This window comes from Penicillium arizonense, assembly GCF_001773325.1.
Source record: "Penicillium arizonense strain CBS 141311 chromosome Unknown PENARI_contig001, whole genome shotgun sequence".
Taxonomy (NCBI): Eukaryota; Fungi; Ascomycota; class Eurotiomycetes; order Eurotiales; family Aspergillaceae; genus Penicillium; species Penicillium arizonense.
This window is the reverse complement of record NW_019173278.1, coordinates 1563659-1580436: the sequence shown is the minus strand read 5'-3', so window position 1 is coordinate 1580436 and position 16778 is coordinate 1563659. Positions and strand designations below refer to the sequence as shown.

The 16778-nt window shown below is 51.3% G+C and overlaps 8 protein-coding genes across 8 annotated transcripts; 7 read left to right on the top strand and 1 right to left on the bottom strand.

Annotated features, from left to right (window-relative positions):
• Positions 1-24: 24 nt before the first annotated feature.
• On the bottom strand, positions 25-1300 carry PENARI_c001G07501 (uncharacterized protein; the record flags this gene model as incomplete). The annotated part of the gene is made up of 2 exons (XM_022626723.1): positions 25-838; positions 894-1300. 2 exons carry the CDS (start codon positions 1298-1300, stop codon positions 25-27), a joined length of 1221 nt encoding a protein of 406 aa, XP_022493700.1.
• Positions 1301-3893: 2593 nt separating this feature from the next.
• PENARI_c001G08114 (glycoside hydrolase family 7 protein) lies at positions 3894-5380 on the top strand (the record flags this gene model as incomplete). The annotated part of the gene is made up of 3 exons (XM_022626771.1): positions 3894-4109; positions 4171-4554; positions 4619-5380. 3 exons carry the CDS (start codon positions 3894-3896, stop codon positions 5378-5380), a joined length of 1362 nt encoding a protein of 453 aa, XP_022493462.1.
• Positions 5381-5767: 387 nt separating this feature from the next.
• PENARI_c001G00923 (WD40 repeat domain-containing protein) lies at positions 5768-7066 on the top strand (the record flags this gene model as incomplete). Its single annotated transcript, XM_022626198.1, has 2 exons — positions 5768-6126; positions 6196-7066. The coding sequence occupies 2 exons, from the start codon at positions 5768-5770 to the stop codon at positions 7064-7066; spliced, it is 1230 nt and encodes a 409-aa protein (XP_022493059.1).
• A 488-nt stretch (positions 7067-7554) lies between these two features.
• On the top strand, positions 7555-8687 carry PENARI_c001G05784 (maleylacetate reductase; the record flags this gene model as incomplete). The annotated part of the gene is made up of 2 exons (XM_022626593.1): positions 7555-8080; positions 8140-8687. 2 exons carry the CDS (start codon positions 7555-7557, stop codon positions 8685-8687), a joined length of 1074 nt encoding a protein of 357 aa, XP_022493157.1.
• A 248-nt stretch (positions 8688-8935) lies between these two features.
• PENARI_c001G03283 (2-(3-amino-3-carboxypropyl)histidine synthase subunit 1/2) lies at positions 8936-10639 on the top strand (the record flags this gene model as incomplete). The annotated part of the gene is made up of 1 exon (XM_022626373.1): positions 8936-10639. One exon carries the CDS (start codon positions 8936-8938, stop codon positions 10637-10639), a length of 1704 nt encoding a protein of 567 aa, XP_022493843.1.
• Positions 10640-11162: 523 nt separating this feature from the next.
• Positions 11163-13760, top strand: PENARI_c001G12004 (uncharacterized protein; the record flags this gene model as incomplete). Its single annotated transcript, XM_022627079.1, has 1 exon — positions 11163-13760. One exon carries the CDS (start codon positions 11163-11165, stop codon positions 13758-13760), a length of 2598 nt encoding a protein of 865 aa, XP_022493092.1.
• Positions 13761-15707: 1947 nt separating this feature from the next.
• PENARI_c001G03079 (uncharacterized protein) lies at positions 15708-15944 on the top strand (the record flags this gene model as incomplete). Its single annotated transcript, XM_022626353.1, has 2 exons — positions 15708-15852; positions 15898-15944. The coding sequence occupies 2 exons, from the start codon at positions 15708-15710 to the stop codon at positions 15942-15944; spliced, it is 192 nt and encodes a 63-aa protein (XP_022493288.1).
• Positions 15945-16309: 365 nt separating this feature from the next.
• PENARI_c001G08665 (uncharacterized protein) lies at positions 16310-16628 on the top strand (the record flags this gene model as incomplete). The annotated part of the gene is made up of 2 exons (XM_022626811.1): positions 16310-16392; positions 16442-16628. The coding sequence occupies 2 exons, from the start codon at positions 16310-16312 to the stop codon at positions 16626-16628; spliced, it is 270 nt and encodes an 89-aa protein (XP_022493361.1).
• Positions 16629-16778: the final 150 nt, after the last annotated feature.

The following is a 16778-nucleotide window of genomic DNA, read 5'->3' as shown; positions in this document are numbered from 1 at the left end:
CCGGGGCATTCCAAATAGCTCAGTTCACAGTATATCGAAAATGTAACTGGCAACCTCTTCGTATTTGGTACTGGGGAACTCGTGTCCCGCCTCATAGAACTTGAAGACGACATTTCCACCCAAGGCAGCTGTGGCGTCTGGAACAATCTCACTCTTGACAATGATTGCATCATTGTTGCCGCACAGAATGTGAACCTTGTTGTCAGAAGGTCTCTTATCTTCGCCACTAGAGACACTGTTCTGTACGGTAAGGTACTCTCCAAGGCGCGTCCATGTGTTCCATTGGCGTTGTCTCAGAATAGGGCCATGACGCATGCTCGACATGAACGCGTGCACGAACCCTCTATGGTTATTCACCTGCCACGCCACCGCAGCAGGGACGTTAACGTGGGGGTATTCCCGAGACAGGAGCTGAATCTCAGCAGCGTTCTGTGAAGGCAACTCCTCGGTGAGCGCATCTGAGGCATTGAGCTTATGGTTCTTGGACTTGGGGGCTACTAGGGGTCCAGCCCGCAGTCGACGACCAACCAAGTACCCTAGCACATTCTCGGGCACGAAACCACGCTCGTATAGTAGGCGGCTCTGGAAACTGACTTGCGAATCACGGACCAAGCCTGCAGGAGCGAGAAGCACCAACGACGATATGAGCTGAGGGAAATATGCAGCAAAAGCAGCGGCAATACCGCCCCCCAGGGAGTATCCTGTAAGGCAAAATTTACCGGACTCGGCGCCCGTCCAAGAAAGGGGTGATGAGGCCAGAGCAAGAAGGATCTGTGTCGTGAAAAGACGGCTGTCTTGGGGAAGATCTGCGGGTGAGTCGGAATATCCTCGACCAAACCTAATTTGTTTGAATAAGCACCGATTAGAGAAAGAAAAGGGACCAAAACACATACAAGTCGAAGAGCATCACGCGGCACCCCCGGTCCACCAGAGCATGGGCCAATCCACCTAGCGCAATACACGGCGTGGTGATACCGTGCACTAAAAGCACCTTGGCACCATGTTCGGGGCCCCATTCGTATACTCGGATAGAGCCATATGGGGTTGCTACATCGCGTGCACCAGGCAGGACATCAGTTGGGAGTGGCAGTTGGCCATTTTCTGCCTCCGAAATGCCAGTCAGCAGTGTCGATCGAGGAGAGGCAAGGATAGTCGGGCGTGTTCCGCCTCCAGTGAAAAGAGATCGAGCAAAAAGACCCAGTGTAAATGAAGCACCCGTCACTGCTAGCAAGGGAATCTGTGTCTTGTGGTTCGAGAAGGACTCGGAGAGGAAATCCACAGTTTGGCTGTATAGGGCCATGGTTGCGCTACGGGTTAACCCCTGGGACGACCGAGTTGGGGCAAGCGGTTGTTGCAAGCCTTTCTAGCGACAGAAAACTTCTGATTGAGGGGAAATGAGACGAAGGAGTAAGAGGCAGCCTGAATGAAGTAGATGGAGTGAGGTTGGTACGAGGAATGTGTTGGGGAGAGACGGGTCCGAGGCTCGCGCGCTGACGCCATGTGCCTGATAAGATAAGAGATAACGCACAAGTATACAAGTCAACACTTCACTTCTGCCGTGTTCGTCGCTTAGCGGTATGATATCAAGGAATGAGGCATGGAGCCTGATAAAATTATTTGCAGCTATCCCTGAAAGTCTCGACCTGCTAGACTGATAAACAGACCTGAAACTCATTGAACAGGATTTTTACACATGCTTTTTAACTGATGAAAGGATATATATTTCCTAGTGGTGCAGAGGGTCCTCCTACAGTAAATACTGGAATTCATTTCGCGCAAGCAAGGAAGCACCCAATTCTGCCTAAAATAACTGTCGAGTAAAACAACTTAAACTGGCTTCAAAGCACTTCATCTCAACAGGAAATGATCGACGTCTCATTTCAATCTTTTACCCAACACTGCAGAATAGGCCACCAAGGACTTCCTTGTTATTAAAGTCGATACCTCAGTCGCTTATGTACGGCTCTTCATTCCCGAGGAGATCTATCCACTTACAAAAAAAAAGCCTTTCATGCTTCGTCCGGGGTACATTCACCTCCCAGATAATTGGCTAGATAGCTTGGCATATATGCTAACGATGAAGAATACCGTGTCAAATCTGGCCATTGGACCTGATGGCATACGTGGAAAGATGATCGAGCCTGACGCGATGTAATAATGTCCCTCGTTTTCAGCTGATGCCTCCGTATGCGACATGCAGTTGAAACTCATAAATCAGTAAATATAGTTTTGACGCTGACCTACAGAGCAAGTACTTCGACTTTGCAAGATTTAGTACTGGGTTATGTATCGAGAAAGGCTGGGTTTCATGTTCAATTGACAGGTATATCCCCGCAAACCCGTGTCAATTCGTGCCAGGTACACAAGATCTCGATGTGGAGACAAACCCAACCCTTGTATTTTTCTCCACCGCTGCCCGCTAATATTATCCGGCCGAATAACCAATGTTCTGCTTTATCCAGACCTCGGGAAGTGCATATTCGCCCGCTTAGGGTCTTTGACTGCCAAGACGGTGTATATACCACTTTAAATTGATATAATCCTTGATACAGTGCCTCTTTTAGGCTAAAAGCGTCAGAATCTCCAAGTAGTCATCCAGGAAGACGTTTCCAGTGGTGGAATCCGGCGTGCGATTGACGGTGCTAGCCAAGACTTAGTATCTGTCCTTCAATTTACCTTCAATTTACCTTCTTTCTCACTGAATGCTTCAAATTGGGATACTTGACCAATAAAAATGCTATTTCTCCACAAGCCAGACCCTGATGCACTTTATCTCTTGTGCTAAACGTTTCTTCCATACCGAACTCGGAAATGTTCCAGAATTGCCGGCGACGTATCTGCGTGGGAGTTGTAGTTTATTCTACTTAGTTACCATTAACCTTAACAATGGTGGCTACTACAGGGAGCTTAATATGTTTGATGAAAGTGTATAAACTGTTCATAATGCGGACTTTTCTCAGATGCTTCGGAATACCTCTGCATTACGCCAACCAGCTAAATGTCTCATCAATATGAGAGAAAGAGATTGAAATACCCAATGATTCCTGGGCGGTAAGCAGTCGCCCTCTTATTGAAGGATATTCTCTCCGTTCTCTCCGTTGAGCCCAATATTACCGAGGAGCGGCGTGGTTTCGGTCTGAAACGCCCTATACCCGTAGGGTCTGCAGAAATTGCCCCATGCTTCGGCTTAACGCCTCGCAGATTAGATGGCTTGCACAAAAGGATTTTGGCGGTTTGACATGAAGTGGAGGAGCGCCATGGCGGCGACACCAATCTAGCGGCGCTCTTGGCGACTTATCCCCACAAAAGTTGTCTCATGATGCTTTAGGGTATAGTTAGGTTTTATCACCAACACTTCCAGAAAACATTGGTTCTGAATACAATTGACCAAACAATTTATAAGGCCGTTTGACAAAGCGTTAATCTGTAGCTACTATTCCTGAAATAGCGTTCCCAAACATCAACGGATAGAACTGGACCGGGTCGATCTCCGTGTTTACAGATGTTGAAACTCTGCTTATCCACTTTCTGCCGGAGTCTTGATGAGACAGCAACAACTGTCCGGCGACGATCTTTTCCATCCTTATTCGGTATCGGGTCCACTCCCAAATCAATATACGACCCCGGAGGTCGCCCAGTATGGAATACTGACAACAGATGTGTTAGCTCTCTCGTCTATACCAGTTCAGGTACGGTCTTACAATCCGCTACGCCGGCCATGATATGCCGAAAGGACCCTGGTCAAGTCTTACATGCCAATATAACCGAGAGCAAGCCTCAGGGGAAGGGATATATAAAGACCCCAGGACACCCCCGTGTTTCTTGTTCTTCAACTGCAGGCCAGAGAACAAGTCATCGCTATATTGCAATCCACTCCTTTCTCCTTCGCAACAATGTACCAACGCGCCCTCCTTTTCTCCGCCCTGGCGGCGGCAGTCCGTGCCCAGCAGGCTGGCACATTGAAGACTGAGACTCATCCTTCTTTGACCTGGCAGAAGTGCACTGCCGCTGGCAGCTGCACTGACCAGTCCGGCTCCGTTGTCATTGATGCCAACTGGCGTTGGACTCACTCCGTCGATGGCTCCACCAACTGCTACACTGGCAACGAGGTGAGATATCTGGCCCCCTAATGACGTGGGTATTGGAATTGAGAGGCTGACTCTGTGACAGTTCGACGCAACTCTCTGCCCTGATGATAAGACTTGCGCTACCAACTGTGCCGTCGATGGCGCCGACTACGAAGGCACGTACGGCGCGACTACCGATGGTAACGCCCTGACCTTGAAATTCGTCACTGGTGCCAACGTCGGTTCTCGCATGTTCCTGATGGAGGATGACAGCACCTACCAGATGTTCAAGCTGCTCAACCAGGAGTTCACTTTCGATGTGGACACCTCGGGTCTTCCCTGTGGACTCAACGGAGCTTTGTACTTCGTTTCCATGGATGCCGATGGTGGTATGGCCAAGTACGATGGCAACAAGGCTGGTGCCAAGTATGGAACTGGCTACTGTGATTCTCAGTGCCCTCGGGACTTGAAGTTCATCAACGGTCAGGTGAGTATCCATGATTAACAGAGCTAATTAGTCGTACGGACAGAATGGCTGATGTGTGAACTAGGGCAACGTCGAGAGCTGGAAGCCTTCCGAGAACGATAAGAACGCCGGTGTTGGCGGCCACGGATCCTGCTGCAATGAGATGGATATCTGGGAAGCCAACAGCATTTCCACTGCCGTGACTCCACACCCTTGCGACGCTGCCGGCCAGACCATGTGCGAGGGCGACAAGTGCGGTGGAACCTACTCTTCCAGCCGCTACGCCGGCACCTGCGACCCGGACGGATGTGACTTCAACCCCTACCGCATGGGCAACGAGAGCTTCTACGGGCCCGGCAAGATCGTCGACACCAAGTCCAAGATGACCGTTGTCACCCAGTTCATCACCGACGACGGCACCGACTCCGGCGGCCTCAAGGAGATCAAGCGTCTCTACGTCCAGAACGGCAAGGTCATCGCCAACTCCGCCTCCGATGTCAGCGGTGTCTCCGGAAACTCCATCACCACTGACTTTTGCACTGCTCAGAAGACTGCCTTCGGCGACGAGGACATCTTCACCAAGCACGGCGGTATGTCTGGCATGAGCAAGGGCTTGGAGCAGGGTATGGTTCTCGTTATGAGCTTGTGGGATGACCACAACTCCAACATGCTCTGGTTGGATAGCAACTACCCTACCAATGCCACTGCCACTGACGCTGGTGTTGCTCGTGGCACTTGCGGTGCTGATTCTGGTGCGCCTAACGATGTTGAGTCTAACTCTGCTTCGGCTACCGTGACTTATTCCAACATCAAGGTTGGCCCCATTGGCTCTACCTACTCTTCGTAAATTCGAAAAACAGACTGGGCAAGTCAGCCATGGCCTGGCCATACTCGGAAGGCTCGACTCATCGTGCTCGTCTTAGAGCCAGGATCAGCAATTGCCCGGTATGAAGTTAGTTTATGGCATGTATTGAGTCTGCGTTACGGTCATTTGTATTATATTTCATATGTCTTCGTTAGGAACAGTGACAATGAAGTCTGAATTATTACTTGATGTCATTTGCGTAGAAAGGGCGGTGACGGATGATTCTCGGCCCGGCAGAAAAAAAACGGCCAGCTCTAAGCTTTAGCTCTTGCATTCACCTCTCCTAGTTCCAATTCGTATTCATTTTGTTCCTGTGCTGAAGACCGCTTCTCAGTCTTCTTATTTACTTCGATTTGCCGGTCTGCAGCCATGTTTGACACGGTCTGCACGCTTCCGCTCCCCTCGGACCTGTTCTCTCAGGCGATCCACCCCGAGGAACCGGTTGTCTCTGTTGGTCTTGCTTCAGGCCACGTTCAGACGTTCCGATTGCCTTTCGAGGACTCTGATGAAGATGATGATGCGGTTTCGAACCCGTCTGCCCGTAATGGCAAGGGCCACATTGACACTATGTGGAAAACCAGACGCCATAAGGGTAGCTGCCGCACCTTGGGATTCAGCACAGATGGTCAAACGCTCTATTCAGCTGGCACAGACGGCATTGTGAAGGCCGCGAAGTCGGAGACTGGTCAGGTCGAAAATAAAATTGTTATTCCTTATGAGAAGGACGGGTATGGAAGCTCTTTCCTCTTCAATTCAATGATTTGCATTCGCTAACTGTCTTGCTTTTTCCCATGTAGGTCAGTGGATTGCCCGACTATTGTCCATGCTCTTTCTCCTCAGACTCTCCTTCTTGCCACTGATTCGAGTGCGCTGCACCTCTACGATCTTCGCGTCCCGTACTCGAAGGTCTCTGCGAAGCCTGAACAGTCGCACCACCCTCACGACGACTACGTCGCCTCCTTGACTCCTCTACCCGCATCTGATACTAGTACTTCGGGTTTCAGCAAGCAGTGGGTCACCACTGGTGGCACCACTTTGGCTGTGACAGATCTCCGGAGAGGTGTCATGGTGCGCAGTGAAGATCAGGAAGAGGAATTGATCAGCTCGGTTTATATGGGTGGTCTGCCATCTAGCGGAACCAGCCGCGGTCAGAAGGTGATCGTTGGTGGCGCCAGTGGTATCATGACATTGTGGGAGAAGGGCGCGTGGGATGACCAAGATGAGCGGATCCGTGTCCACCGCGACAATGAGGGCGGTGATGCCATTGAGACTATGGCCGTCGCACCTGACTTTTTGGGCAAGGGCAAGCTTGTCGCCGCAGGTCTGAGCAATGGACAAGTGAAGTTCGTGCGCATCGGACCTAACAAGGTCGTCTCCGAAGTTGTGCACGATGAGATCGAGGGTGTTGTGGGCTTGGGCTTTGATGTTGAGGGCCGCCTGGTCTCTGGTGGTGGTCAGGTTGTCAAGGTATGGCATGAGGCTGCGGACAATGCTGGCGCTGGCGCTGGGGACAAGCACATGATGGATTCGGACAACAGCGATGACGACTCAGACAGCGAGGCCGAGGTGCGCCCTCAGGAAGCAAAGGATCGCAAGAAGCGCAAGAAGGGCAAGGGCAAGGACATGAGTGGTGGACAGCATGTAATGGCCTTCCACGATCTGGACTAATGCCTCCCGATCTCGTTATTATCTGATACCCATTTCTGCAGAATTCAACCCGAACAGAAAAGTGTACATAGCGTCGGAGTTAGGGATTGAGCAATCGGAAGAATACATATCTGTAAAACACAGTCCCCACTAGATCTGAATGCTGAGGGGGAATCATCCTTCATTGAGCCGTATATCCGTCCACGGATCTCTAAGAGCTTATTCATGCTGAACTAAGAATAGGGGATATACGTATTTCCGCACATCATTGAGTCCGAAAACCATGCCTCGCGCATGAAATGTATGGTTCTAAAAGGCCATATGAATCAGATGAGAAGATCTGCAAATTAACATGCAGTATGAGCGACAAAATACATAACAAAAAAGTGCAATTGCTCGGAGAATCAGCAGAATGCAACTGCCGGCAGACCCCACCGCGGATGACGCTCATTGCGGTGGGGTGTGGGACTATAAGATCCCCAAGTCTCGCCCTAAAATGAGAGCACAAAATGGACGCCTTCGAGTACAACCCAAACCCCGGCCGTGTCGTCTTCGGCAGCGGCACACTGCAGAAACTCCCTGATGAGATTGCCCGCCTGCAGGTGAAGGCCCCGCTAGTGCTGTCGACGCCCTATCAGCTCAGCCACGCGGAAACCGTCAAGGATGTGCTTAAAGGTCAAGTCGCTGGCATCTTCAGCGAGGCTACCATGCACACGCCTACTGATATCACTGACAAGGCGCTCGAATATGCTAAGGCGCAGGGAGCCGACTCGGTCATCTCCATTGGAGGTGGAAGTACCATCGGCCTTGGAAAGGCGATTAGCATTCGTACCGGGCTGCCACATATCTGCATTCCGACAACTTACGCCGGTAGTGAAATGACCCCCATCTTGGGTGAAACTGCCGATGGGTTGAAGAAGACTCGTTCTGATCCTAAGATTCTGCCCGGGACTGTCATTTATGACGTTGATTTGACGATGACCCTGCCGGCGGCTATGAGTGCCACCAGTGGTGTCAATGCTATCGCTCATGCCGGTAAGTACTCACAGACTCATATGAAGTCCCAAGAAGATAAGTCTCATGCATTTCGACAGTCGAGGCTCTCTACGCACGCAACACGAACCCAATCATCACCATGATGGCACTGGAAGGAACACGAGCTCTCGCATCCTCCCTCCCAGAGATTGTCGAGAACCCATCCTCGCAATCCGCCCGATCCAAGGCTCTATACGGTGCCTGGCTCTGCGGAACATGCCTGGGCAGTGTTGGCATGTCCATCCACCACAAGCTATGCCACACCCTCGGCGGCAGCTTCAATCTCCCTCATGCTGAAACCCATACCGCTGTTCTGCCGCATGCTATCTCCTACAATGCACCTAGCATTCCTGAGGCTATGAAGCAGCTCGCCGACGCTCTGCCCGACAGCAATGGTGACGCTATCCACGGCCTGAACGTGCTCCTGACTAAGCTCAAGGTTAAGCGCGGCGTGAAGGACTTCGGAATGAAGGAGGAGGATATTGATAAGGCAGCGGATATTGCCCTTTCCAATGCTTATTGGAATCCTCGTCCGATTGAGCATGCGCCTATTCGGGAATTGCTTCGCAGAGTCTGGGCGGGTGAACCGGCTCGGGCTGATCTGTAGATATACTACGATTTGAATAGCGAAATGAGAAATCAGTAAATTCTTAGAAGCTTAGAAACTTCAGACTTATTCAATTGTTTTTGAATACTAAACAACACGTTAAAGGTTTCTGGCGCAACTTATGATCTGCCAATGGGGGTTTTTGTATTTTTGTTATCGATGGCGGGGGGAAGTGGGGGAAATCTTTTTTCTCCAAAATTTTTGGCTTCCCATATTCCCGCAACATCACACCACCCAAACCCTCCAAAATGGGCTCTGAAATGGAGACAGCGCCTGTGCTGTCGACTCCTGATGACCGCATTCTCGAAGAAACGAAGCCGGTAGTCTCGCGAGACCCTACAACTCGAGTGTCGGACGACGAACTTTCTATTACCTACGATATCGAGCGCACATTGAAGGAGATCCGACAAGCGCGGTATAAGCGCATCGCTCTTCAATTTCCTGATGACATGCTTCCTGATGCCCCGCGGGTATTCCAACTACTCAGCAGGGGCCTGGAGCGCGAGGAAGTGACCAACACCAACGGCGCCGAGCCCTCGAACCAGACCGAAGCCAGCAATGCTGACGACCTGTCTCACTCGGTATCTCAGCTGCAGATGGAGGAAGATAAGACCGGAAAGATCGCACCTCGGTTGACCATTTTGGCGGATACATCATATGGAACTTGCTGTGTCGACGAGGTGGCCGCAGAGCATGTGGACGCAGATGTGGTCGTGCACTACGGAAGGTCGTGCTTGTCGCCCACTGCGCGGCTGCCTGTCATCTACGTCTTCACCCATAAAGCTCTACCCCTAGAGCCTGTAGTGCGAGCATTCAAAGCGACATATCCCGACCCGACGACGAAGGTAGTCATCGCAGCTGATGTCACCTATGCGGACCACGTTCAAACAGTATATACTCGCCTGGTGGAAGAGGGATACGGCGATCTATATGCAACCGAGGTTGTCCATGAGCCTTCATCGGCTATTCCCAATCGCACTGTCCCCGAGTCAGTCCGAGAGTCGCCTGAGGCTCTGGCTGACTGGCAGCTGTTCCACATCTCTGATCCGCCAACGGCTCTCATGATGACACTTGCGTCTCGAGTTGCCGCGATTCATATCTACCCCACGGACAACTTGGGTAGTGAGAATGTTAAGCCATTGCCTGCGTCTACTGCTGCAGCTCTGCGACGGCGCTATGCCACTCTGACCTCGTTGACCACGGTTCCAATTTGGGGTATCCTCATCAACACTCTCAGTGTCAAGAACTACTTGCACATCGTGGAGCACGTTAAGGAACGCATCGACAAAGCAGGCAAGAAGAGCTACATGTTTGTGGTTGGCAAATTGAATGCTGCCAAGGTAGCCAATTTCAGTGAAATTGGTGGCTGGGTAGTCATTGGCTGCTGGGAGAGCTCGCTGGTGGACAGCAAGGATTTCTGGAAGCCAGTCATTACTCCATTCGAGTTAGAACTGGCTTTGAAAGACGACGCGGATCGCGTGTGGACAGGCGCGTGGCAGAGTGACTTCCAGGCGGTTCTTGACCAACCAGCTCAGGAGGCCAGTGGGGACAGCAAGGAGATATCCAATGGTGCCGTGTCTGAAGAAGATGACATGTCAGAACCCGAATCGGCGCCGCCCGAATTTGACCTGCGCACTGGACGATACGTCTCACATTCCCGTCCGATGCGGGATCCCGCGCCCCGCGCTTCCCAGCTTGATGGATCATCTACCAGTGGGCCATCCGCTGCTAGGGCGCTGGCCCGACGGGCTAAAGGCGACTTAGCCATGATCGGCGGCGCTGTATCACCCGGTGCAGAGTACCTGCGATCGCAGCGGACATGGAAGGGTCTGGGCAGTGACTTTGACATCCGATATGATGAGGAAGATGAGGATGACAGCACCCTGGTCAAGGAAGGGCGCAAGGGCATCGCCAGGGGCTACACTGTAGGCGATGCGACCAACAAACATTAGGACACACTAGCATGACCATTTGCAATAGACGCAGCGATCAATGCATTTCTATATAATATCTCAAGTCTCGAAATCCGGGGCTCAATATCACATGACGTTGTTGACGGGCGCATCCGGACATCGTTGCTGCTTCTGTCCCTTTTCTCTCTCTTTAGTTCCTCTCGGTAATTCTTTGTGCTCTCTGCTTTGCTTTTTGTATCTCTTTCTAGTGTTTCCTGGCGGGCGATCTCGTATCTCTTCGCTCTTTTCGTACCCCTCCCTTTCTCCCCCTTCAAATACTGTCAATTCGGCAGCCCTTGCGACGCCCGTCTTATCAATTATCGACACTCTACCTTTGATGGCCTTGCATGGTGGCTTACCTCTGGGTGTGGTAGCCCCCTCGTTCACATCTTCAAGTCGTCTTACCATGCGCTGCGTCTCTACCCGCCGAGCTCGCGACCTCGCGTCATCACAGTTTTCGACCTAAGCGCCGGCGTTTTTAGTTCATCACAAAGGATCGGTGGTCAACCACGACCTTTACACCATGGCTCAGGAGGGGGTTGCTGGTGGAAATTCAGCGGCGATGAGTGCAACGCTGGGAGATTCCCTGGATTGCCCTGAAGAGCGGATGCTTTCGATCTTTGAGCGGGTAATCACTACGAATGCTCCCATCTTTGAGTCTCTACTGCTACAAATCCCGACCGATACTATCATCAAACTATACCATACGTCTCAATACCTTCGTACCTTTCTTCGATCATATCCGACCGCATGGAAATCGCTCTCGTTTCGCCTGCCCTTTCCCCCGGGAACTTTACCGAGCCCTCAGATCACCGACCCAAATATTGCAGATGCAGAGATCCCGCGTCAATCTCGACCTTATGCCCTAGACATGTTCCTGATGAATGTGGTGATTCCATTCAGTGGGTGTTTGAAGAGCCTGGAACTGGACAACACGGCGATATCGGGGGAGAATCTCACATCCACGGTGCTGCATTCGCGTCGGGAGACGCTGGAACACCTTTCCGTCCGAGGTTGCAAGAACGTATCCCTCAAATATCACATAGTGCCGTTCCTCACTATGTTTGCTCTGCAACGTGACATGGATATGGAGAACACGTCCGGTACTCATTCCCCTGGGATGAAACGACTTGCCCTCAAGAGTCTCTACGCTTACCGATGCCGTCACCACCGCAGGAGACCGTACCTTTCTTCTTCACTGATGCGGAAGGATGCTGATGCCGAATCGACACATGAGCTTGTTAACATCTGCCACAAGCTAGGAATCTGGACAGATACTGCCTGGTGCACCACGCCAGCCGGGAGGTGCGCTCGTAGAGCCGGTTATGTCAAATCGAGATTCCCGCATGGAGCAGGATCACCGGAAGTTTGGGTGGTTTTTGATCGACTCTGGAGATCTAAGAACTGGATCGGTCCTATCGAACTTGAGGACCCTGGACCACGCGTGCTTGACGGCAAGCTATGGGAGAACTGTGACACTGGATGTTTTGGCGAGGCACTGGGGACTGGCGAGGGCATTGACTGGGGCGAAGGCAAAATGACTCCGACTCACCTGCGTCAAAGTCATACAAAATTTGTCCGCGGCATTCGCTGTGACGGTTGTCTCGAGGACATTTCAGAGCGGTGTGAGCATTGCAGCGTCTTGATGCACTGTGTCGGGTGCCGTAAGACACTCTGTGCGAGCTGTGCCTATGAACGCCCGTATCTTCACAGGACCATTCCATCTCCCTCGTCCGAAGGCAACCCGAGCACGACACCCTCCTTCTGGTGGGCCCCTGGCGCCACACACTCTCCGGGGTCAATGCAGGATCCTGTGGATTATCTGACGGACCCCAATCTACCCGCGACTTCAATGTCAGACACGACACCTATCCTCAACTTTCACTGGTGCTGCACCAAGCCCGACCTCTCTGGGGGAGGCGGCATCAGTATCGGACCTCGCAATCGTGAAGTGGACCAGGTCCGAGCAGTACCTTTGCCCCGAAATCAAGGTTGGGAGGATCTGGAGTACACGGTCAGCGAATGGAGCAAGTCCTTTCCCAAGTATGCATATGGTGATCCGAGCAAACCGGACTACTCACTCGAGGCGGGACATCTGGCGATGATGAAATGGTTGCTTGGACCGCCTAATCGGCAAGTCTCACCATGCCCGCGCAACTTGTGCCAGGGATGTTATGATTCCCCGCAGTGGAAGGTCCACTGCAAGAGCTGCTCCAAGCCACTCTGCATTGAGCATGACCTCCGTGGATTACGCCTTCGGATCTGCGGTTACCGTGACCTCGAAACGGAGAAGCAGACCATTCAAAGTCGATTTGCGGTGAATATTCCGCAATCTTCTAACCCGGATGAGCTTTCCGGGTACGACCTCCCATTTAGAAGCCAGCGGCTTCTCGATTCGGCAACTAAAGGCTTCATTGACAACCCACAATCAGATAGCCTGGAGGAGCAAACCCCCGATTCCCATGTCGGTGATCAATCGGCTCATGCATCCTTCTTCTCCACTCAGCCATCTCGCTCCTTCTCAGTCCCGACGTCTAATCACTCCTCCCCACCGTCATCCTCATCCTCGATCTACTTTGATTCGCCCATCGAGACTCCGAAATGGCAAGGTTGTCAATCCTTTTTCTGTCCTCCGGCTGATCCCATCACTGGTATCAGGGATGTCAGAGGCGGCATCCGGGATCAGCGCCCAAGGTGTCCCAGCTACCTCCGAGAATGCACGGGCTGCAAGGTGTATGTATGTGCGGACTGCATCTATGCCTACCCGCCCTGCAAATGTTCGTATTGCGAGGAGCACTACTTGTGTCCCAATTGCATGAGAGATGGCCCTCGAGATAACCGCTGCCGTCGCCGCCGAGAGGAAAATGCGCGGTGCGAGCGGAAGTGGAAAAAGGACATGCAGGTGCTGGAAAGCATCCTGGAGCTGAAGGTGGCTAATGAGCTGGCAGAGTTCGCTGGCGAGTTCTTTGGCCTCGTCGAGCAGCGCGATATTTTACCCTCGGGGATCAGCTACGATGACCAGATCACCGATCTCTATGAAGGCGACGTTGCAGCAGCGGAAGTATCCGCCTCGTACTTTGAGCCTGATGACATTGACTGGTTCCTTCAAGACTCATATTAGCCGGTATCCCGGCTCACCGTCTTCTATCATTTCTCTCGTGACTTTCATATGCTTTTTTTTTGTTCCAGTTTCTTCAGCGATCTCATATCACGGCGTCATGAGGAAAATCATTTATTTGTCCGATTTACGGGATCTAAGCGATCCACTGGGATCAATACCATGGCGTTCCAACTCGACGTAACAACGGGATGATCAACACATCCATATCTTTGCTACCCCTCGACCCCTCTTTCCAACCGGACTGTGGCTGCAGACGGGGCACCGGAATTGCACTGTCCTGCAGTGACTCCGAGCTGCTAACGGCACTGACGACATAGCTGGCAAAGGATGCAGGCACCGCGCCAGACTTTACGACATGTTTCTCTGTTATTTCTTAAATCTTTCTATCTGTTATAGTGCTGGGCTGGATGACCCAATATGTGAGGGGGACACGATGGCGCAAAGATCACCGCTATGGAGGGCAATGTCAGCGTTGACCATGTAGCGACATGCCCTGAATAATCAACTATCGTTACCGTTTGCTTCTGTTCCCGACTATAACCAATAGCGGTTCGTCCATCCGGTCCTTTTGACCCCTGGACATTGTATAATAACGCCACACCCCGAGCAAAAGTACGAACTATAACCAGTAATAACGCACCACATGCATAGCCATACCCAAGCCAATGGGCCAATACAAGCAATCCCCATATATGAACTGATCGACCGTCAGGCACCTGTGCAAAACGGAGATAAAACAAACCCCCGAATCAAACAGGAACCCCATCAAACCAGACGATATACCTAATCTATTTCGTGAAGAAAAGCCTCGAGCACAACAGCACCTAGCGTGGAAGTCATCATCTGATGCGACGTTACGCAAAGCCCGTAGGTACGTGTCGGACCGCAGATGGACAGACGATGCGGTCAAAGGACAACGGCTATGGCTCCCTGGAGTAAACTTGGCGCCTGCAAACCACGTGGGAGTGCATGCAACGTCTGCAGCGTCAACTGCGGTATACACACCCGGCAAATTCCCTTGTCGGCGGTGAATACTTGTACGTTGTTTGGGCCAATAAGGCCATGGGCAGCGTTGGGTTTCGAGCGGTCTGTGTGTATGTGTTTTGATCTTGGGTTGTTTCAACCCAAGGTAGACACATAGAGCCCTGGGTATAGTACAGAGTGGCTCAGCTGTAGGGGGTTAGGTCTAACAACCAACATCTAACACTTTAGATAGACACATACTATACATGTATGTACTCCATAACTATACATGTGTAGTCCCACAGATCGTAAATAGAAGTATCAACTCCGGGTGGATCGGTCGATCCCTCGCAACTCTACCCGGTTCCCCGGTGCCCCTTTTTTATCTTTTTCATGTATGTATCTACTCCCCGGTTCCCCCTAGATGCCAAACCCATATATCTAGATCGGCTGGCGCGGATGCAACTCTCAAGTCCCCCGATTGGGCGCGGGCTATCCTCGGTAGGACCACTGGAACTCATCCTATTAGTCCGGAGGGCAACATTTGGAATGTGGACGGAGTCCAGGGAATTTAACAAGTACTGTACGCTAGGTCCCGTCTGACATCATGTCTCCAGTCTTAAAGACACAAACCAGAAGGGCTTATACTCCAATCAGAAGCCTTGGATGTGTGAATGGTGCTTTACCCGTCCTGGGGTTAAGCGGTCCGACGTCCCGTTTCAGTTCAGGCCCCAATCTAGGGAGATGTCGGTGAACAGCTTTTCCCTGATCTTTCTAGACGCGTGATCGGTCTATTTCCGAATCAAACATTTGGTTTTTTCTTTTCTTTTCTTTTTCTTTTTCTTTTTTATTTTGGGCTTCCTTGTTTTGCGATTTCTAATCCTTGGGTTATATAAAGGCTTTGTCGGGGGATCAGATCTAAATCATTTGAACTATAACTGAGAATCACTCCTTCCAATCTTGCAAACGCTTCATTTATACATCATGGACAAGCCAAAGAACAACCAGGAAACACAAACCCAAGGCAGTCAAGAGAAGAAGGAACCTCAGCTTCGAAGCGTAGAGGAATATCAGAAATACTGGGATCAACTCCTCCAAAATACAGCGGATCAGATCCAGAAGATCCGAGGTGAGTGTACATCTGACATATGCAGAGTGCCACTGACAACTATAGACAAGGAACAAGCAGCAGAGCGTTCAAACCCAGACTCGCACCAATGATCGAGTCACATTCCACCTATGCAAGCCGAGGAGTTATTGGGAAGTGAGATTCTGGTGTTTTCTGTTTTACACATTTATCGCATTTTAGCTGGAGAGCTGGAGAGCATGAGATATACGAGGTTAGAGGGTGTTTTGTTTCGGGAGTTGAGCATAGCCCATCGTCGTTCGCTGTTGCCTTTGTTTTGTTGGCCATACGTTGCATATGCATGAGAATACCCAATCACACTATCAGTCGTTTCAGACCATTCCATCTTTGTTCAAAGCAGGGAGCAAACCTAATCTGTACAGAGCCTCGAGTGGGGGTTGGGTGTAGTTGCCATGACTCATGTTGCATTGATTTGACCTGGGCTTCTTTCCATCTACACATGTATGCAAGCAGCAGACTTCTCCATCCAGTGGTCTTTGAGTCTATGCATGTCATGGCTGCAGACCAAGGTGGTCAATCCCTGTCAGTATACCCAAACGGGCAGGAGATCAGCCCTACTAACACTGTCCAGGACCCTGCCACTGGACTTCGTGGCCCACAATGCTGTCTTCCTGCTGAGCGGTGTGCTTGTCGCCTGGCTGCTCTCCAACGTCCTTTTCCGGCTGGGACAGCTGCGCCTCCGTTCCCGTCTTATTACGTCGTTGTGGTCTTTCGTCGTTCCTTCAGCCAGCTGGTATACTTCATTACTGTGGCCATGATGCGGTTCTGGAGAAACGACATCGACTGTTTCTGTATATATCCAACATTTGCTCGTCTACCCCTCTAACTTTCTCATAGTGGATTCCTTAAATAACTACTTGGGGATCTGAATGTACGACGTCACTCTAAAGACCCTGGGTCCCCCCCAC